Raw genomic sequence first — 23,628 nt, 5'->3', positions numbered from 1 at the left:
GGGTAAGAAAAACACTTACTGAAGAGAGTTTTCTTATATTATTATGGCCTACATGGTACGTGGAAGAGAAAGAATCTTGCAAGCACAATTAAGAGAAACAGCACATTGTCAACAACTGGTAATCTTTTACTTTTCTACTTGAAAAGGCCTTAATATTGAATAAGAAAAAAAAACCCGCTGTCTCTCACCCACCCTTAATTAGCATTCTAGGAAGTATTGATGTATTCAGGCTTCAGTGCCTCCCTAATAAATATACTGCGACCAGTGGCTTTTGTCCAGACTTTGTAAGCCAGCCTACTGCATATTTCAGCTTTCAGAGCCAACAAAGCTGCCAGTGTTCTGGCATATGAGCCAAGGGAAATGAAGTCTACCAACTGTATTGAAACCGCCACACTCAGCCCCTTCAAGCCATCTTGATTGGGAAGAAGGCTAGAACTGTACTTGGAAGCCAACCCGTTCAGCTTTACAATGTACTCATTTTATAGTGCTTCTGCCATATAGAAAGAGTTGCCTTGGAGTTTAGTGTTGAGGAAAAGCAGCACAGCACTGAGAAAAAGTAGCATAGTGTCAAAGCTAGGTCTCACTCTGCCAAATTCTCTGCAAGTCAACATTAGCAGACATTTAAAGGCAAAGTTTCAAATAAAATAGTTTACTTTCAACAAACATCCAAGGAAATACATTCGGATATTTCTGATCCAAATTTTATACACATACAGACACCCACCTCTTAGTGGTATTTTCCAGGGATATCCAGGTAATACTTGGGATTCTCAAGAATACCGATAGATCAGAATGGGTAACTGAAGAAGTGCGCAATGACTCCAAAAGCCCATACCCTGTCAAGAATACCAGATATGGATCCTTGAAAAATTCCAGAAATATTGGGAAATATCCAAAAATATTCAGGGCTGGTATTTTTAGACTCCCAGTCCTATTTTTCTTCAGTTTTACAAGTTTTCTGAGTAACAGAAGGGAGGGGGGAGGGAGAGAGCTCTCCCAGGCAATGGGATCAGATGTCAGGCAAAGCTCTCCTGTGCAGGAAATAAACACAGGGCCAAAAATCTTGTTACTGCCACTCTCGTAAAGAAAGAAACCACCAATACACTGGGAACAAGAAATGTTAGGAAAGTTCATGAGATACAGTTCATGAGTGTCTCCATTTAAAACAAGCACAAGTAGATCCCACACACCTTCCCCCCCCCCACACACAAATAATTTTGAATTGCTATTTGGTTTCTTCTTCACAGGGATGGGAGGAACCGTCGCTCTGTCAGAGACTACAAAAGTCTGCATGAACACCAAATGCTAAACACCATATTAACTTAAAAGAAAGTCTACCATAATTCCAAGGCTACCCCAACTAAAGGATATACACAAAAAGGGTTTTTTATTACTGTACATAACTGTACCTTGCATGTGAATTTAAGACAACTTTTTCTTGACAACACATATGAAAAAAGGCCAGCCTTCTTTCCAGTAAAATAGAGTATGGCTTTAAGTATCAAGTTTCTTTCTTTCTTTTTTAAAGTCACCACACATGTTCTCAGTTTCAGAAGAAATTGTATTGGCAGCTACCTTCAGAGAAATAAAAAAGGGAAGTCTGAGTTTTCCCAGGGATTGGACTTTCACACAAATTGCAGTGGTACTTAGGCGATTGCCAACGATACAGTATTTGAGATAAACATCTTAAAAGACACACAGCCAAGCATACTAAAAAGTTATCAATACAGAACTATCAAAGTGATATTTCTTAATATTAAAGGCCAAAGTAAGTTTTGACATCTGCTGCCTGATTCTTCAGCTTCTACCCATCGTGACAGCTACTCCTTCAAATGGAAAAGAAGTGATTCTTTTTGCTCTGCGAAGTTAACATCCACCATGCTTCAGCAAGATGAAAATAAATATTATAACCAACCGCTAAAGTTCATTGCCAACCCCCCCTCTCTTGTGTATGTTTCAAGAGTTCAACAATCAGCTCTCAAGTCCTATTGTAGCGCCAACATTATACACTATTATTTTCACATTACCCCAAACCATGTGCCACACAAACAGTACAGGGAGTGGCCTTATGACGACATGACTGAATAAGCGTGCTAGACAAGCCAAATAGGGCGCCCCAGGCTAGCTAATAATGGCTTACGAACAAAGCAACACACTTCATGGTGTGGAAGGGAAAATGCGCCCTGCGGACTAGAATGCCTTTAGAGGATGGATTTTCTTTCATCCACTCTATCCATTTATTTGCTGTCTAGGAGGATAAGAACATAAGAGAAGCCATGTTGGATCAGGCCAATGGCCCATTCAATCAACACTCTGTCACCCAGTGGCCAAAAAACCCAGGTGCCATCAGGAGGTCCACCAGTGGGGCCAAGAGACTAGAAGTTCTCACACTATTGCCCCTCACAAGCACCAAGAATACAGAGCATCACTTGCCCCAGACAGAGAGTTCCAACAATACGCTGTGGCTAATAGCCACTGATGGACCTCTGCTCCAGATGTTTATCCAATCCCCTCTTGAAGCAGTCTATGCTTGTAGCCGCCACCACCTCCTCTGGCAGTGAATTCCACGTGTTAATCACCCTTTGGGTGAAGAAGTACCCAACAGGATGCAGGACTTTAGCAAGCGTCACTAACACAATGGAGTTTTACTTACCCGTCTCATGGGAGTCACAGTTAATTCAAGTAAAGGACCCTAAAAGTAAAGGAAGTCCCCCCCCCCAAGTTTCTGAACATTCTATTTACATTCCTCTTTGCTTAAAGGTTCCATAAGGTGTTTTTGTGTTGCAGCTACTTCATTTCCAAAGAATTTTAGGGTACAAAGTCCACTGCTAGGAGCCTGATGAGTAGGCACGGGAAAGAATGAGAAAGTTGTATAAAATTCAAGTGCATACTAACCTAAACTTCTGAAAGCTGTTTGTTAAACACACCACCCTAAAAACATCTACTTGTAGGGTATTAAACAGAAGAGGTGTTTACATGGTGAGTAAATATTTGCTACATAGCTCAAAACTGTTCCTAAGTTGCAGAGGCAGTTGTAGTATTTAAGATCAATATCTTAATTCTAATCACCAAGCAAGCATCCAGAGTTAGAAATGTGTGTTTGTGTGGGTGTGCAAGAATATGGAACTTTCTTCTAACAATGGGGGACAGTAAGTTTCTGGAACCAAAAGAGGACAATGAGACACCCTTATGAAATCCCCTTGGTTTCTGGACAGTGGTATGATTCATCATGTAATAGTTAGAAATTTGATGAAATCTTTGAAGGAGAGGAAGTTCTTTGTTTTGTCCTCCCTGCATCAGAAAAAGGGAATATCACACATTACATCACAAATACCGGTAGTCTTACTTAATGGAAGTACAGCAAAAATAAACATTTCTCTAAAGGCTAGACTCCCACCTAAAAGAACCCCACAACACATATGGGTTAAAAGGTTTTGTTTTAGCTCTGCTCCTATGGAAGGATGGCTTTATCCTCTGAGAGGGTAGGAACAGGACAAAGAGATTGTGGGAAATTATTTCAGGCTGGTTCTACATGGAAGTTTCTCAGACTGTCTCCTTCAATATGTCCCGATGCATCAACTATAGCTGTCAGGCAGCTGACTACTGACTATCCCACCACTTAGGACGGCCTGTACAGAATTAACCTGAGCCTGGGTCTTTTCCATCGTGGCTCCAGCACTCTGGAATGAGCCCCCTGAAGAGATGGGGGCCCTCCCTCCTTGGAGATCTTCAGGAGGCCCTGCAAGGCCTGTCAATTTGGGCCACTGTGGTGTAGTGGTTAAGTGCGCGGACTCTTATCTGGGAGAACCAGGTTTGATTCCCCACTCCTCCACTGGCAGCTGCTGGAACGGCCTTGGGTCAGCCATAGCTCTGGCACAGGTTGTCCTTGAAAGGGTAGCTGCTGTGAGAGCCCTCTCAGCCTCACCCACCAGTCACAGAGTGTCTGTTGTGGGGGAGGAAGATAAAGGAGATTGTAAGCCGCTCTGAGACTCTGATTCAGAGAGAAGGGTGGGGTATAAATCTACAGTCTTCTTCTCTTGAGGGGAGCTGAATGGTAGCCATCTTTTGAAGGGGGAATTTGGGGCTTGCTATTTTATGTTTGGTTTTGGCTAGGGATGTTTTAACTATTATTCAGGTGAGTAGCCATGTTGGTCTAAAGAAGAAGAACAATATTTGAATCCACAGGTATCTTTAAGACCAACCAAGTTTAATTCTGGGTATAAGCTTTCCTGTGCATGCACACTTCTTCAGATACAATGCATTTTCAGATGGCTATCTGAACATCCAGAGTAAGAAGGCTATCCAGGCTACCCACCTGAATAAAAATTGACTAATCAGATGACTATCTGAAGACATGTGCATGCACACAAAAGCTTATACCTTGAATAAAACTTTAATTATTATTGTAAACCACCATGAACCACAAGGAAAGGTGGAATATAAAGGTTTAAATAAATAATTCCTTAGAGACCACCCCTTTGCATATATCCCATTACAATCATTTGAGAAAGTTACCACACTAGTATATTAGACTGCACTCTTACTCTCTCAAATAGTTCTTAGGGGTTACCCCACTCACTACTATGAACACCCTGCTACTGAGGACACGCCATAATGTAGATCTGGGCATATTTTGGATCGATTACCCATGAGTTCTGGCTTTAGAATGAACTCAGAACAGTATGTTATTTTTATAACAAAATATTGTAATGCAGTGCAGTTTTGTTTTCCTTTCTTAGGCCTCCGTTACCCCTTCAGATGACTACCTTAAGAAGTGTGCAGAGAGATGGTATCTAATAGAAACCAGAGTACTGTTTTTCAATGTTTTATTAGGGAAGGGGATAGTGGTTTTAAATCAGGAATCCATTTGATGAGATTGCTGCCATGCCATAATAGTTTACCTACAGCGGCTCACTTCCTGCCTACTGACAGAAATAGGTCAGCCAAGAGTAACCCATTTTTATTTTAAAAGCAAAAATAGATTTCTTACAACAAAGTTCAAGTTGCAGATTCCAACTGCACACTCCTGCGTTGGTTTCCTTTTAAACAGGCTTGAACCAAGAGACATCAGTTTAAAAATTGACACTAGTAGTTATAAGAAAATGCTAACTGAAGAAGTGAGCAGGTTACTTTGCTAAAGATAGCAGTATCCTATAGATAGACCAGGTGCACCAGAAATTGTTCCCATCATTCTAAGCTCATACCTACAACCACAGGTTGCTTCTTAAAGAAAACAGCAAAGCCCATTTTATTAAGAACTAATGGGCTGCAAAGATTTTCCTCATCACAGAATAATGGGGGGAAGAGACTCCCACTCTACACACAAGCATTCTCCCTTCACAGTGTGATCATCAGTCACTGCTAATCAATAGCACAGAACCTAGCGCTCCACAGACAAGTAGAACAGGGAAACACTGAGTCCAAGAAGATTAGCAGACTTTTAAAAATGAACAACAAAAAGCTATAATTCCATGGTCCATCATTTTCACCTGATCAATGAAATTTCTCCATCAAGATTCATATGGAGTACCCCTTCACCCAAAGAGCAATTGACACGTGGAATTCACTGTCACAGAAGTGGTGGGGCTACAAGCATAGACAGCTTGAAGAGGGGACTGGATAAACATGTGAAGCCAAGATCCCTCAGAGGCAAATTATACATCAAAAATTACAATCATGGCATTCTAACGTCATGTGTAAACTGGATCTTCACTGTAATGTTGTAACTTCATTGGCTTGTAGACTGTCTTATTGCTGGATAAGCAAAATTAATCTTGATGCAACTATGATTTGTAAAATAATCATTCAGAGAGATACAGTACACAATACTGACATCTATAGCCCTTTTCTTCACACACTAGTCTTTCACTTGGTACTCCAACATCTTTCTTTTTTAAAAATCACACCTTCAATTCCTATACAAGAACCATTACAAAAATCAATAGAAGTGCCTGTCGCCAAAATCCGGTGGGGTGCCAACAGCACACAGAGCATTGGAACAAAAGAACTCCTTTACCAAATGAGACCACTGAACCTGCATTATTCCACCAATCCTCAAGAATACATTTCCAACGAGCACAATTTTAAATCACTGTAACTCATTATTCCACATGCCTGACTATATGTTATCTTCCTCTCCCAAACAGCTTTGTGCCAGCAGGGGTGAGAGGGACTCTAGGCTGAATATATAAGGAAGGTATCAGTCTAGGAACCTGCAACTGTTCATCTGGAGAGCACCCTTTTTGCCCAGAAACTTCATAGGGAAATCTCTGCTTTCACCATGCTTTAGGTACCAACAGTACCTTTTATAACATGAGCAGCCATTAAATCAACCCATGTCTTCCTTCTGAGACCTGTATCCTGAACTGCAGGCAATACATTTCACTCTGAGACAGGCAAAGACTAAAACAAATCACAAGCCTGGAAACAAAAGCTTAAGAATTACTGCAGGCAATCAGAGGTGACTTCGAAGTTCCTCCACATCCTTCATTTCACTACTATTTAGCTTACACATTTCCATCGAGCTGATAGTTATCCATTCTTCCTGTTACAACAGTATCTCATGACACCTAAGTCACAGCAAATTAATCAGCCAAGACAAAGAAAGACTGATTAAAACATCCATGCTCGCTTCCGATGTGAGGCCACATATAGCAGCTAACTGCTTGTCACATTAAGAGGCAACGCTTATCAGCTTCAGTAGCAGATACTCACTGAAGGTTTTGCAGATGTCAGATACAGCTTTGAAGACTCTGTCAGAGAAGTTCACTTTCACCTTCACGTACTTCATGTTCGGGAGCTGGAGCCGGAGCAGTTTGTGCTGGGGAGTGAACTGCAGCTTGGCATCGGCCTGTATCCCATACTTATCCAAGGTCCAGTGGGTTTTAAGGAGCCAGGTTTTCTTCTTTTCCCACCACAAGGCATGGTCAGACCAATCTTTTTTGACATCTAGGAGAGCAAGGATATGAAATCACGGATTAAACAACACATCTTGCCATCGGAGGGGGGCAGTCAGGGAAACCACATAGCATCCAGACACTCAGAGAAGTAATTTCTTTGGCTAGAAAAACTGTCATCAGTTGCTATGTCTGTAGGACGCTTATCTAATGGTACCTATTACCCCTTGTTTTGGGAATTTGCCTGTTTGCAAAGGCCTGGAATGAGATGAAATTCTTTAGCACAGGGGTGGCCAAACTGTGGCTCTTTCACACGTATTGTGTGGCTCCTGAAGCCCTCCCAACACCTTGTCAGCTGGCTTGGGGAAGGCATTTCAAATCACTTCTCCAAGCTAAGCCACCTGGAAGCTTGGAAAACGCATTTAAAGTTAAAGCTGCTTTCTTTCCACCTCTCCATTCTTTCCCCATTTCCTTCCTTCCGTCCTTCCTGTCTTGCAGCTCTCAAACACCTGCTGTTCATGTATTGTGGCTCACAAACATCTGACATTTATTCTATGTGGCTCTTGTTAAACAAGTTTGGCCATCTCTGCTTTAGCACATGGAACTTATGAATGCCAGGAGACTGAACTGTTACGTGGACTACACAATGAATAAGGCAAGCAACATGAAAGATTAAAGTTTGATACTGTGACACCTTTAAGAACATCGAAGTTCATTATTCAAGGTATAAGCTTCTGTATGCATGCACACTTCTTCAGAACACTACCAACGTAAGATGCAAATATCCACAGAGGTAATTAACGTCTGTTCTGCTTTTTTACAATGCTTGGCTACAGGTCTTTTATTAATCACCAGTCACGCCTCTTTGTGCCCTTTGTATATTTTATATATTTATTTGATTTATATCCTGTCCTCCCCGCCAAGGCAGGCTCAGGGCAGCTCACAAATTTGAGGTCACACAGTTACGTTGTGTAACCAAATAAAATAAAACAACAATAAAAACACGAAACATAAAAACGATTTCTAAAAACATCTACTTACACTGGTATCAAGGTTTCAGGCAGTGATCTGGATGATGGTTAGCCATTCTAAGAGCTCCTAGGATCGCGATAACATGAAGAGGTAGACCATCAACGATGTTTCTATGGGCCAATCCCGCTGCTGCAGATGCATGGCGGAAGAGTGCCATTTTGCAGGCCCTGCAGTACTGTGGAAGCTCTCGCAGGGCCCTGATCTCTTCCGGCAGCTCATTCCACCAGCTAGGGGCAGCAACGGAAAAGGCCCTGGCTCTTGTTGATTTAAGCCTCACTTCTCTGATGCTGGGAACTGTCAACAGGTTTTGAGACCCAGACCAAAGTGCTCACTAGGGCATATGCAGGGAAAGGCGGTCCCTAAAGTATGCAGGATCCTGGCCATATAGGGCTTTAAAGGTAATAACCAGTTAAAAGGTAATATAAAGTCTGTTTTACCCAGGAAAGACTGTTCAGCCATATCAATCACATCTTGTATGTGCAACTAACAGATGGGAAAAAGTGGAAAAGAGTTACTGGAACAGAAAGCTACCACCAATAGGCTGAGAAATCCCCAGCTAGCATGCACTGTACTAGGCCAACTGCCCTTCTAACCTTGTATCCTACTTCCAGCAATGGCCAATAATAGAAGCTAAGGAGAGAGATGATATAACTCTCTTTCCCCCTCACTCACTATCCTAATAGTTGACACTATACAGGCATTCTGGACAGGAAGTTACATTCCATGAACAACATGGGTCAATGGCAAAACCTTCTTCTCTTAACTTTTACAATAGCCCAGGGCACAGAATTTCACAGATTCGCTGTGTGCTGGCCAAAGCACTTCCTTTTGCTTTAACTACTGTTATACATGAGGAAAGTTAACGTTGCATCCTCGTCTACTTCCTGGAAATATTATATCTCATGTTTTCTCCCTAAAGGGCATTCTAGGAGGCTGAGAAGAACATGTACAGACCTCTCTGTTCTGTCCTTGCTACTGAATTTTGAAATTTGATGGTCACTTACTATACTTTGGGGTTGCTTGGAACCATAAGACTTCCCAAAGGGAGGGGGGGATTATGCATATGGGTAGTCCTTCGTGTAGCTACAGGTTGATCCTAGATGATGATGATGATATTGGATTTAAATTCTGCCCTCCACTCTGAATCTCAGAGTGGCTCACAATCTCCTTTAGCTTCCTTCCCCACAACAGACACTCTGTGAGGTGGGTGGGGGCTGAGAGGGCTCTCACAGCAGCTACCCTTTCAAGGACAACCTGTGCCAGAGCTATGGCTGACCCAAGGCCATTCCAGCAGGTGCAAGTGGAAGATTGGGGAATCAAACCCAGTTTTCCAAGATAAGAGTCCGCGCACTTAACCACTACACCAAACTGGCTCTCTCTCAATAAGACTGTGAGGGCTTTTTTTTTGTAGAAAAAGTCCAGTAGGAACTTATTTGCCTATTAGGCCACACTCCCTGACACCAAGCCAGCTGGAATTCTGTTCCTGTGCATTCCTGCTCAAAAAAAAAAAAAAAAAGCCCTGAGGACTGTCGTGTATATTGTAAGCTGCCTTTGAGTTCTGCAAGGGAGAAAAGTAGCTACTAAGAACATATGAACATATGAAGCTGCCTTCTACTGAATCAGACCCTCAATCCATCAAAGTCAGTATTGACTACTCAGACTGGCAGTGGCTCTCCAGGGTCTCAAGCTGAGGTTTTTCACACCTATTTGCCTGGACCCTTTTTACTTGGAGATGCCGGGCATTAGAACCAGGGACTTTCTGCTTACCAAGCAGATGCTCTACCACTAAGCCGCTGGCCCTCCCCCTAATGTTTTAAACAATCAAAAATGAAGTAGGGAAGAACCATGGGCCTTAAGGAAGAGTGAGATAAATACCACTCTGTCATCATGATTAATCTGTCCAGAAATTTATCTCTAGGTCTGTTCTGTCTCCCTCATGCAGATCTCAAAGGTTTGCCATAATACTAATTCAGCTCACAGGCCAAGGAATAGTGTTCTGAAGCAAAAGCTCACATTTCTCCTCAGAATCCGTTGCCAACATGCAAAATTTGTGCAGATCTATTCCTATGACAGACGTTACAGATATTATGTTTGGCATTGCCTATATCAACCCTAGGAGTACGTGCCCTGCATTTGATCAGACATCATCAACTGTACGAAAAGGAAACAGTCATGTGAGATAGATGTCTAAGAGGAAAGGAGGATTTTTTTAACCCCCATCAAAAACTTTTATCTTATGCATTAGGTTCCTCTTTCAAGATTCACTTATTATTGCATGAAGATAAAATGTGCAGAATTGTTTTTAGTACAGCAGCTGATTCTTTTTTTTTTAAAGTAGAATGAGGTATGAAAAGATGAAGCAAAACAATTTCAAGGCTGGTAGATTTGGAGTACCAAACCATAACCATGATTGACAGACAGGCATGTATGAACACCTCTTGTACAAAACCAGCTTATACAATCAGAAGTATACAGTCCAGGTACTAGACTGATAGCATGAACAGACAAGAAGATGGAGATATTATTTCCTGAACTCCCAACATTTTTTTTTAAAAACTATCATATACCATTATCAACACAAATTTCAACAGTAGAAGAATAAACATAGCAGTACAATAAATATCTATTCCAATAGCTGATTTTAGCACATTAATGCTTTTACAGAAATCATATCATAAGTTAGATTCAGTTAGAAGTGCTTAATAAAAACAAATCATGATGTTTTGTGGGCATATCTGACATCAAGGTAGCCCTGGTCTCCATGTAGTCTAAAAACGGAGAGTTCAGCTATTGCTCAGCATCCTGAGCCCCTATGGGGAAATAGGCAGAATACAAATAAACTATTATTAATAACAATAACAATAATAATGATAATAATAATAATAGTTCAGTGATCAGGCACGCAAGGCCCCCTCAAATCAGATCCGGACTGCAGTAAAGGAGGAGGGCTAAACACAATTTTCACCTGTGTCTTTAGAACTATAGCTCGTTCCTGATCTAAAATGGCCCGGAAGAGCTGCTATTTGCCTTATTGCTCAGCATCTTCTCTAGTGTGGAACTAAAAGAACACTTCAACCTCTTGTGTTAGGATCACGCCATAGAGTCTGTCATGACTTTTTTCAATGAAAAGCTTTCCTGCTATGTAGTACACCCAAGTCTTGTACTTGATAACCATTTGGGAGGCCAGAAAAGATGCTGGAAAAGCAGCAAGCAGTCTATGGGCAGAGTTACATACATGCCATAATTCAAGATGATCACAAAATGCATTATCAAGCAGAAAATTCAGCTCTCAGCAAGTTTTTAAACCTCTACAGAAGAAAAAGGTACACCTACTGAAGTCTCAGAAGCCAGAGAAAGTGCTGAAGGAAGATTTCCAGCAGCAGGGGATGGAACTTTAGTGCCCTGGATAGTACCTCATGCCTTTTTCCATGACCGACAAAACTAGAATTACACAAAATAGTGTTTCTTCAATTTACTTACTGTGTGTATACATATATAAAAACCAGCATTTAAGGTGCAAAGAGACTCTTGACATGATGTTTATTCCTGCATAAACTTCTGTGGACTACAGACCTTTTCTTCAGGAGAAGTAGTGGTGTCTATTTCCAGGAGTCCCCAACACGGTGCTTGTGAGCTCCCCAACACCTGCCGACACCTTTCAAGGTCAATTTTTTTTAAGTGGCTGGGGCCAGGTGGGGCATTTTACCCAGCAAAACCTCTGATTGGCCCTTAGAGAATCTGCGCAAGGATCTTCACTGAGTGACTGAAGGTAAGTTGTGGCAGCCATTTTGTAGCTGTGCCCACCATGCTGTGTCAGAATTCCAAAGGCGCCCACAGGCTCAAAAAGATTGGGGACCTGGTCTAGTCCATGACAGTTAACTCTAGAATAAAACCTGTTGCAACATAAACAAACAGGTATCTAGTGACAACTTAAAAACTAAAACAGAACTAATATGTAATTGAGGACAATCTAGAGCAGGTCTACTCAGAAGTGAACTCAAGTCTATTCAATGGGGTTTAAAAAGATTCTTTGTAATGCAAAGGAATTCCAAGCCTTGGCTTTAGCCTCTTTGCCTAAAAAACTGTATAGCAGAAAGAAGCACTTCTCTCTGGAGCAGCTGGAATTCTAGTGCGAGAAGTAGAAGGGCTCTTTGCTCTACTCGCCAAGCATGGAAAACTGCATTAGCTACCCTGGCAAAAGCTTTTATTATCTCAGCAAATAATTTAAAGTTATAAGCCTGAGCTGACAAACAAGAAACATCCAAATAATGGTTTGAAAAATCTATTTCATGCTCTTTAAATTTCTGAAACAGAACATTCCTATGGAGGGAGAGACAAAAAAGGAAAATCGTAACTGAATTTGGAAAACCATCCTTTCACTGGAGGGAGGGATGGGGGTGGAGAGAGAGAGGGGGCGGGGGAGAGAGAGAAAACGAATGAACTTGGATTCTTCTGTCAAAAGTAAACTCTGCTGGCCAGAAAGCAGAAGCAGCAGCCATGAATCTCAACAGCATTACACCATCAAATTAAACAAAACCAAATATAGAAAAGCATGCAGCTTGCAAGAAGACCTGGCTGCTTTCAGAGAATCTGTCAAATCATTACAATGAACTCTGGTCCAAATTGGCAATTCTCTGAAAATGAGAGAGGGAGGGAAGGGCTTGGCACTGAAAGCAAAAGCGTTCTGCATCACCAGGACCTTTGGCTGTTTCAGGTTTGGGTGTATGTCACAGCTGACTTACACCCTGTGGGGTTTTCAAACCCTGTGGAGTTTTCAAGGCAAGAGATGTTAAAAGGCGGTTCGCTGTTGCCTGCCTCTGCATTACAACCCTGGATTTCCTTGATGGCCTCATCCAAATACTAACTAGGACCAATTGTATTTAGTTTCCAAGATTTGAAGCGATTAGGCTAGCCTGGGCCATCCAGGAGGGCAAGGAAGATTAAGAAGGGTTTTAAAACTTGTTTTTCTCTACCCTAGAGAGTCTCAAAGTTGCTTAAAATTACTTCCCTTCCTCTCCTCACAACAGGCACCTTGTGAGGTAGGTGGAGCAGAGAGAATTCAGAGAGAAGAGGGGAAACTGACGGCTTCAAGAGGGGAATGGATAAGCATCTGGAGCAGAGGTCTATCAGTGGCTATTAGCCACAGCTTATTGTTGGAATTCTCTATCTGGGGCAGTGATGCTCTGTATTCTTGCACTGGGGGGGCACAGTGGAAGGGCTTCTAGCCCCACTGGTGGACCTCTTGTGTGACACAGAGTGCTGGACTGGATGGGCCATTGGCCTGATCCAACATGGCTTCTCTTATATTCTTAGAACTGTGACCAGTCCAAGATAATCCAGCAGGTCACCCAGCAAGCTTCATATGGAGGAATGGGGAATCAAACCCAGTTCCCCAGATTAGAGTTCGCCGCTCTTAACCACCACATCATGCAAGGAAGACGATCAAAAGACATACAGACATGGCTTGCAGAACTCTAATCTGGGGAACTGGGTTTGATTCCCCATTCCTCCATATGAAGTCTGTCTCTGTAGACCAACCTTGGACTTCCTTGGTGGTTTCTCAGCCAAATACTGACCAGGGCTGACCCTGCTTAGCTTGCAGAGATCTGATGGCATCTGGCTAGCCTAGGCCATCCAGGTCAGGGCTTGGTACAGTCACTTCTGGTTTAACCAGATGACACCAGCACCAATGTTAATGTGGTTCAGATCCAACAAAATACAGGGACAAAAAATTCGTACTGAAGAAAGCGAGGAAGAGGGAGCACACAAGCTTGCAGCCTGTTCTCATGCAACTGCATTAGCAACAAGCCAGAATGTGCATGTTTTAGGCTCTCTTTTGCAACTTTAAACAGTAAAAAACAGACAGCAGATTCAGCCACATGGCAGGTTCAACATAACATCCTAACAAGGGTAGGGAAACAAGGGCAGGGAACTTATGCAGAATAACAGCTTGGGCGGTGGGGCGTGTGTGTTAATATTAAATTTTATTCTGTCTTCTTACTTATCATGTTGGTTCACACTGCATTTAAAAACAAAGCAAACAGAACATTAATAAAAGGTTTAAGATAATGGAAATAAGCATCTGTCTTTATATTTGCCTATGCTATTAAAACTATTAAAGGCTAGAGATCTCTGTTACTACTTAGAACTGGCAAAAACCCAGTATAGCAAGAATTGCACATCTGGAGTTCCCTAACTGGCATATATTTATAATTTCAGCAAATTAAAATGAATACATGCAAAATAGAATACATGCAATTTAGTTTGCAAACAAACAATTGCACTAGCTACATATGAAACTGAAGCAGAAGAAACAAGGTGCCACCAATTATATCAGTATTATAATTAAGGATGCAACCCACGAAGCCCTTCTATGTAGATTCCAAAAAATGAATAGGAGCGGTAAACCAGAATATACCTTTAAATTCTAATTACAGTAAAACTAAGGCTCTCCACCCCAAGACAGTCAGCCTTTAAAAGATCTGCAACATCAGCCCTTCTGAAGGCTTTGTTTCAAAACACAGGCAACAATTAACTTTTCAAAGAGGAAAAGGAACCAAAGTTCAGTACAGAATAAGGGTGGGGGTCAGGATGGACAAAGGCTCTCTTAATCCCAAGTATTGGACACAGCACTCTGATTGGGATGGGCCAGGCTAGCCCAATCTTGTCAGATCTCAGAAACTAAACCAGGGTCAGTTGAAGTTAATACTTGGTCAGGAGACCACCAAGGAAGTTAAGGGTTGCTACACAGAGGCTGGCAATGACAAACCACTTCTGAAAGTCTCCTGCCATGAAAACTTTATAGGGTTGCCATAAGTCAGCTGTGACTTGATGGCTTCCCCCCCCCCACCGGACATTTTAATGCAGTTGTCTCCTGATCCATGAAACTAAAGGATTCCCAGACAAACTAGCATTGCAAAATTAGTACCTGGGAGCCATATGGAATCAAGATGGTTAATCGTAAAGGCCAACCTTATGCTCATATCTAGGTGGTAGATCTCTTAGACTAGCCCACCTCTAGAGACATATGAAAAAAATGGATTCCAGAACTTTGGGAAACTTTTCTAATGCTCTTAACTGGGGCCTCATTTATATTTCCAGAATCGGAGCAGCTTCCGCATGGTCAAGTTCCAAAATGACCTAGTAATTTAAGACAGTAACTACCCAGGATAGACAAGACACAGCAAATTCCAGTTCAGTCTATTAGCCTTCTTTCTCACACATATTCTGGTGGTTATTAGAAGAAGATATTGGATTTATATCCCGCCCTCCACTCTGAAGAGTCTCATAGCGGCTCACAATCTCCTTTACCTTCCTCCCCCACAACAAACACCCTGTGAGGTAGATGAAGATATTGGATTTATATCCCGCCCTCCACTCCGAAGAGTCTCAGAGCGGCTCACAATCTCCTTTCCCTTCCTCCCCCACAACAGACACCCTGTGAGGTGGGTGGGGCTGCAGAGGGCTCTCCCAGCAGCTGCCCTTTCAAGGACAACTTCTGCCAGAGCTATGGCTGACCCAAGGCCATTCCAGCAGGTGCAAGTGGAGGAGTGGGGAATCAAACCCGGTTCTCCCAGATAAGAGTCCACACACTTAACCACTACACCAAACTGGCTCTCCCGTTATTACTGGGGAGCCTTCCATAAAGATAGATTCAGGTAGGTAGTAATGTTCCTTCTAAGCTGCAGAGTTGTGAACAAAAATTCTATTGTGAGCTACTGGCATTAAAGTTGTGAGCTACTGAATAAATTAGTGTGCTCTGGGGTCATCCTTCCTGAGCTAAGACAAAAATGTGTGAGCTGGAGGCTAAAAATCTGTGAGCTAGCTAACGCTAACTCAGTTTAAAGGGAACACTGGTGGGTAGCCATGTTAGTCTGAAGCAGCAGAACCAAGTTTGAGTCCAGTGTTACCTTTAAGTTTTATTCAATTTATTCAATGAATAAAAAACATTGTTGGTCTTAAAGGTGCCACCGGATTAAAACTTTGTTCCGGTAGTTATTACTGGTTAATCCTTGGATGGGAGACCACCAAGAAGTTCAGGGGTGCTACACAGAGGCAGGTAATGCCAAACCACCTCTGGACATCCCTTGCCTCGAAAACCCTACAGGGTCGCTATCAAGTTAGCTGCAACCTGACAGCCCTCCCCACCATCACCAATCAGCTTCTGTGAATACAGGTCAGATTTGGTAATATTGTTTGTCCACAAGAATTTTGCATTAAGCAGCTAGAATGAGCATCTTAGAAGGCACAGAGGTAAAAATAAGTGTAATTTTTTTCTGTCTCGTTTGCTAAGGAGAATGTTGTCTAAACATATTTAAAACCAGAGAACTATCTTTTGCTAGCCCTGAATGGTTAAATTTGTGCCACGGTTTCTCAGTCCTCTCCCTTTCCAACACCCACTACCACTAACAAAACAGAGGTATTCTTATTTGTACATATTTCTGAAAAATTGAAAGTTCAAACAAACATAAAGGAATCTTTGAATCCAGTGGCACCTTTAAGACCAACAAAGTTTTATTCATGGCAGGGTGGATTTGATTTAAATCACAATTTAAATCACTAGTCAGTAAGACTTGATTTAAATCATAGTTTTCTACATACTCATTTTTGCTGGTATAACCTTAATATTCACAATTAGAAGAAGATTTCATTTTTAGAATAACTGTTCATATTAGATTTACAGTTATATAAAAATAATTGATTTTTAATACTATTACAGATAAGTAGAGGAATACATTATAGATAAGTAGAGGAAATTCATTAAAATATTCCCAAACCGGGTCTCTTTTATGGCCTGCTGCCATTATAGGTTTTCTCCTCCAGGGAAAGAATAATGTGATAAACCTCAGGTTATTCAGACAAAAGATCCAAAGTCTTGTGGAGTATTCTGCTCAAAAAGTTTCACTTTCATTTTTACTGCTTGCCCCTCCCTCCTCACCAGGGCCTTTTTTGAGCAGGAACACACGGGAATACAATTTCGGCTGGCATGGTGTCAGGGGGTGTGGTCTAATATGCAAATGAGTATTTGCTGGGCTTTTCCTACTAAAAACCCTATGTAAAACAATGGTGATGTCAGAGGGTGTGGCCTAATATGCAAGTGAGTTCCTGCTGGGCTTTTTCTATCAAAAAAGCCCTGCTCCTCACACTCAAGTTTCTTCTTGTGCAGATCTATTCCACTCCAAGCAATCTTTTTCTATTCATTGAACTTTTTGAAACTTAGCACTTAAGGGGTTGATTCTGTGTACATATGTTTGTAGAACAATGAGATTAAGGTCTTTTTCTCAACTGTTCATTTTATAACATTTTTGCTGTGTAGAAGAGGCATGTGATCTCTGCAGACACAAATTACAGTTTTGAGAACTGCAAAACCAAGCATCTGCATTCTGTGATAATATCGTAGAAAGAGAAACTGCCCAATAATCTTAGAGAAACCTCTGGAAGAGCATGACATTGTGAATAGATTAACAGAATGTATTACCAAAAAATTTAAACATTGCATGAATATACTGCCTTATGTTTCAGAATTAAAAACTAATCCTTATTTCATGATGGAATAACCTTTGGATGATAATATATTTTCCTCAAAAAGCATTTTATTTAAAAAATCCAATTTAAATTAAAAAAAATCCGATTTAAATTAAAAAATCCTTTTAAAAAAATCATTGATTTTTATCCACCCTGATTCATAGTATAAACTTTCTTGTGCAACCTTTGTTCTGTTGCTTCAGAGGGCTACCCTTATCCAAATCAATTATAAAGGATATCTTGTTCTGAAAGTTGAAAAATGAACATTTTAAGAGAACTTGTCTGGGTGGAAGTTTAATGTTGCTAAGATTCCCTCTTCTTTCCTTGCATTACAACCTAGAGATTCCCAACTCAATAAAAGGTTGACGCCGATGATTAAGAAGCTCTGTGATTTGGGATGAGAATATGGACTGTCTCTCCCCATATACCCCTATGTACCAACTATAGTATCTAGATTGCAACCTGCTGTTCCTCCATTTAAGGTAGCCCAGCTGGCACTGATCAGAGACTTTACTTTTCCTACAGTGGAGCCCACCCTGTGGAACAGGCTCCCTGAGGTGGTGAGGAGGGAACTATCTCTAGATTTTAGGAGACACTGAGAGGCCATTTTATTCATTCGGGCCTTAAATAAGGTTTAGATCAGGGGTGTCAAACATGCAGCCCAGGAGCTGAATCAGGCCCCTGGAGGGCTCCTGTGAGGCCCCTGAGCAAGTCTGCTTCCTTCTCCCTGTTGCTTCCTTCCTTCTGCATAATAGCATGATTTGCCAGGCTCACTCAATCTCACAGGAGCTACAAAGCCCTCTATTTCTCCATTGGCTGAAGGGGGGGAGGGAAAGCCTGCTTTGCCAGGCTCTCTCAATTGCACAGCAGAGCTCCTGAGCAAAGCCTCTCTTCCTTCTATTAGCTGAGGCTCCTCCCCCTCCTCATCCCATGGGGAGGGAGGGAAAGACCCAGAGCCTCCTTTGCTCAGTTCCCTTGATTCCATTAGAGAGATACAAAGAAAGCATCCTTTTTTAAAAAAACAAACAAACAAAGCACCTTGGTATCCTTGACAAAGTCTGTATCTCTGCTTCCCGGCATCACATTTTATGACACACATGGCCCGGCCCAACAAGGTCTCATATCTGATCTGGTCCTCATAACAAATGAGTTCGACACCCTTGGTTTAGATTATAGACTTTTTGGAAAGAGGGCATTATTTTGGGACCAACTCTACTTTGGAGACGTGAAATCTGGATTTGTAAACTATCTTGAACCACACAAGAAAGATGGGGTATAAACATTTTAATAGATAATTGTCAAGAGTCACTCCATCTTTGTTCCTCTTGCCATGTGTATCTGAATAGCTATACAATGCTAATGCTGTGCTTTGCTATGATGGCTTTGAAGCTTTTTGCTGCTTATCTGAAGGGAGGGTGGCATGTCTGGGAATTGGCTAGTTACTACGCAACCAAGGTCAGGAGAGCTGGAGAGATGCAACCAAGGGGCTGATAATGAACACCTGGGGTGATGAGAGCATAGCAGTGAACCCGTGTAAAATCCCCCACTTTAGCTTGGTGCGCTTGGCTTGAATTATAATGGTCAGAGCAAAGGTTTGTAAGAGCAAGGAACTGGCGGGAGAGTCAGTTCCGACAAGGCCTGTATCTGCTCATGATGCTGGAATAAAGATCTTGAAAACTATACTTTTCTTTTCCTTGCCTCTGGGTCTGACAATAATGACCAAATATGCCTCTACCGCCATTTAATATGAAGGCCGGGGCCTCCTCACTCAGATTTAGATAAAGAAATCATTCATGCCTTTATATCTCCAGTGCTAAAATCCTATAATGCACCCAGTGGGACTTCCCTTGAAAACGGCCAAGCTAAAGAATAAAATGTGTCTGCCCTAGAGCAGCATGCACCAACAATGGCATCACCTCCCATGATCCTACAGAACAATGTGAGGCACAGGCCCTGCCTTCCCTATGCTCGATCATAACCTCTAATTAGCCACGCAACATGCTGGAACACCTAAGAGAGCAATTCTAAACACAGTTATACTTTTCCAAGCGTACTAACTTCAATGGATTAGAAGGACAGAACATTACCACCTGCCTAGACGGAGCAGAGCATAAGGCTATCAATGAATTACACCAAGTCTTAGTTTATGTGCAGTCATCTACCTTTAATAGCTCTGGGGGAAAATCCTACAATCCACAATACCACGGACTCTCTCCACTTAGTTAAGGGGAATCCAAGTAAACCTGTTTTTCATTGCCGGCAGCTTCATTTTCACTTGAATACTGGTCCCCATGTTTACAGACAGATGGATACTCATACTCACGGATATGTATAGATGGATACTGGTATAACCACTGCGGGCTCAGAAGAGCTTTCAAGTGGTCCCAAAGGGAGAAATATACATCATGCTAGACCCACAAGCTTCTCTCAGCAGCCCTGTTATCCTCCCAAACAAACCCACAGGCAGACAGTATGGCAACCCACTTTAATAAAAGTGCTAGATTTCAGGTAATAAAGGAATTAAGCACTGCTACATCAATACTTTGTCTCCTTTTAAGTGAGACCATCTAGGCTCCTCAGGAAGAGAGTGGACTTTCTAATACACTCTATGGTTGTAATAACTATCTGAAGGAGCATCAAGCACCCTCACAGCAGTTTCCGGCGCTGAAACAAAGACAGGCATCTTGTGGCACTTTAAAGACTAACAAGTTCTTATTGTAGTGTAAGCTTCGAATCCACTTTGCTGGAGAGTGTAGCAGGTCCTTACTACATTTATATATATATATAGTTAGGAATGAATGTCAAAGGGCAATGAAATGCAGGAAATACAAGGCAAGAAGTTAACATAGAATTAAAACACAAGCCCATCTTCCTAGTTCTGCTAAAGTAGTTAACTTCTAAATCCTTGTAAAGCCATCAGAAGATTCCAAATTAATCCAGGTTTGACAGTTTAATGCTAGAGCTTCTACAAATCATCAGTTTTGTACCCTGGGAGGCTGAAATATTCCCTCATTTGTTTATGAGCATTGTCATTTTTAGTGTTACATTTGTGTTCATCTATTCTTCTGCTTAGAAACTGACCTATTTGTCCTGCATAAAGAGCAGAAGTGTACTGCCGACACACAAAAGCCGACATATATCACAATGAGGATGAACAAGTTGATGAGGCCAAAATGGCTTCATATCCTCATGCTGTGGCCTAGTGAAGAGCCCACTAAATGGTTTTGATGAAGCAGTGGTGGTGGTAAGTGCCGCAAGTCACAGCTGGCTTATTGAGACTGTTGGAGCGACTGACTCTGCATGCCTGGACATTGGGTGGGTGGGTGTGAGCTACATCATCAGTGTAAGCCTGTGTTATCTGTGTTAAGCCTGTGTTATTTCCTTGAACCGGATGTCTCCCTGGTCTTAACCTGGGAGCTGCCCTCTGACCCCTCCTCTCTTACTTTGTCCTCTCTCTCACTTCACATGGGTCTTCCATGGAGACACATGTCTCTACAGGTCCCCGTTGTAAGACAATGGCCACATACTTCCACACACATGATGCCGGATTAGCTGGCCATTTGTGATAGCAAAAGTACTCTTGAGATTAGGCTTCTCTCTCCTTTCATGGAACCATAGAGTTGGAAGGCCAGGGTCATCTAAGTCCAACCCCCTGCACAATGCAGGAAACTCACAAATACCTCCCGTCCCCACCCCAGTGACTGCAACTGGAATGTGGCCTGCATCTACTTGAATAAGCCGCTCTGAGTCCGCTTGCGGAGAGGGCGGGATATAAGTCAAACGTAATAAATAAATAAATACATACATACATACAGGGGGCGGGGTTTGTAGCAGGGGTCTGTAGCAGTTTTAACTTTTATGTAACCGTTTTTAAATGTATGTATCAACTGTATTTTAAAATTGTTTTATGTAAATCATGGGATACCATGTCTTGTTAGCCGCCCTGAGCCTGCTTCGGCAGGGAGGGCGGGATACAAATAAAAGTTTATGTTTATTATTATTATTATTTATTAGGAACTCCTTTGCATATTAGGCCACACATCCCTGATGTAGCCAATCCTCCAAGAGCTTACAGGGCTGTTAGTACAGGGCCTACTGTAAGCTCTTGGAGGATTGGCTACAGCAAGGATGAGCAAAGGAGTTCCTGCTTCAAAAAAAGCCCTGAATAAATGTAAAAGGTTTTTTTAACCTTTTGCGAGATACTTCTTGGGAGATTTATTTACTGCACTCACTATCACACTTCTATGACTGGGCAAACTCTGCTATATTAACCAAATATCCCAAAAGAGACTCCATAGGGGCTTTCCAGGCAAGAAATTAACAGAGGGCGCTCACTTAAGAACATAAGAGAAGCCATGTTAGATCAGGCCAATGGCCCAACCAGTCCAACACTCTGTGTCACACAGTGGCCAAAAAAAATTATATATATATACACACACACACACACACATACACACTGTGGCTAATAGCCACTGATGGACCTCTGCTCCATATTTTTATCTAACCCCCTCTTGAAGGTGGCTATGCTTGTGGCCGCCACCACCTCCTGTGGCAGTGAATTCCACATGTTAATCACCCTTTGGGTGAAGAAGTACCTCCTTTTATCCGTTTTAACCTGTCTGCTCAGCAATTTCATCGAATGCCCACGAGTTCTTGTATTGTGAGAAAGGGAGAAAAGTACTTCTTTCTCCATCCCATGCATTATCTTGTAAACCTCTATCATGTCACCCCGCAGACGTTTCTCCAAGCTAAAGAGCCCCAAGCATTTCAACCTTTCTTCATAGGGAAAGTGTTCCAGCCCTTTAATCATTCTAGTTGCCCTTTTCTGGACTTTCTCCAATGCTATAATATCCTTTTTGAGGTGCGGCGACCAGAACTGCACACAGTACACAGCTTGCCATTGCCTGCCTCTGCATAGCAACCCTGGTCTTCCTTGGTGATTTTCTATCCATGCACTACCCAGGACTGACCCTGCTCAGCTTCCTTGCCTGCTACTGTCATCCACACCTACTACCTCTCTCTGCATATCCCACCTAATCCAATCACATCTTCTATTGTCATTTGCCTGGTAATGTCATTTGGCATCCAGTTTCCAATATATAGAACAAATGGACTCACATTCTAGCTGTATCTGAAGAAGTAAGCAGTGACTCACAAAAGCTCATACCCTATCACAAATTTTGTTCATCTTTAAGGTGCTACTGGACTCAATGCACAGCAGCCAAGAAGGTCAGAGCGCCTGCTCCGGCTGCAACGCCACTGAGTATGTTCTCCGCAGCTGAGAACGAAACGTCTGGAAGGAAAACTTTCTCCAGTAGAACACGGCACTTGATCCCGAAAGATTCTACAAACCCTAATGATGTTACCAGCCATGAAAACCTGAAATCTTTGCTACTGGACTCTTACTCTTTTCTATAGCTTCCTTGAAAAAGAGACAGACAACTGATGTTGGGAGCTGACTGGCTCTAAAAAATTGCTAACGTTTATTTGATAGTCCCCAAACTGACGAGATCAGGCTTGCCTTGGCCATCAAGGCTTTGATGAAGTGGGCTTTAGTTAAGTCACAAAACCTTACACTGAAAAAGGCACACAAAGTACATTGAAGTCAGCATGCTTAGAAAAATATAACCCTGTTTAGGATGTAAAATGCCACAAAACTCCTGTTTATTTCCAGTATCTCCATTTACAGTAAATGAGAAAATTAAAGAGTACTTTAGTATAGTATGAATGGTATATATTTAGAACCCTGCAATGTTGTAAGGAAGAGACTGTAACTTGGTTGTCCGTAAAAGGAAGCTACTGATTTGGGCTGGGTCTAAATTATAAACCAACTATTTCCTGTGTGTGGTATAACAAGTCAGAATTTGCGGGCTGTCAAACAGACAGCAGCAATCTTTTGGAGCCAATCCACTCCCAGCTTCAATTGCCTGCTTCAAGAAACTACATGATTCTTCTGTTCTAAACGAGCAGTTAATCTAAAACTAGCAAGATAATCAGTGATATCCACATGGAAGAATACACAGCCAAATCTAAATGAACCAATAACGCAAAAAGATGATACGTGAGAAGTCTGCTCCCTTGTTAGAGAGAATGTTCTTTATGCTCTTCAGTTTCAGACTACTCCTGAATATGCTGAAATTAAGAATGACAGCTATGAACAGACATCTGCAAAACA

At 41.9% G+C, this 23,628-nt stretch overlaps 1 protein-coding gene across 4 annotated transcripts in view; it reads right to left on the bottom strand.

Annotated features, from left to right (window-relative positions):
• FERMT2 (FERM domain containing kindlin 2) overlaps nucleotides 1–23,628 on the bottom strand; it is a 146,155-nt gene that overhangs the window by 102,225 nt on the left and 20,302 nt on the right. For all 4 annotated transcript variants that reach the window (XM_060261112.1, XM_060261113.1, XM_060261114.1 and 1 more), the window contains exon 2: nucleotides 6,715–6,948. In XM_060261112.1, the coding sequence (XP_060117095.1) occupies nucleotides 6,715–6,948 (234 nt within the window). The remainder of the gene's footprint in view (nucleotides 1–6,714; nucleotides 6,949–23,628) is intronic.

The sequence above is a fragment of the Heteronotia binoei genome, chromosome 21 (genome assembly GCF_032191835.1).
Source record: "Heteronotia binoei isolate CCM8104 ecotype False Entrance Well chromosome 21, APGP_CSIRO_Hbin_v1, whole genome shotgun sequence".
NCBI lineage: Eukaryota > Metazoa > Chordata > Lepidosauria > Squamata > Gekkonidae > Heteronotia > Heteronotia binoei.
The sequence above is the reverse complement of the archived record's forward strand: the minus strand, read 5'-3'. Positions and strand labels throughout refer to the sequence as shown.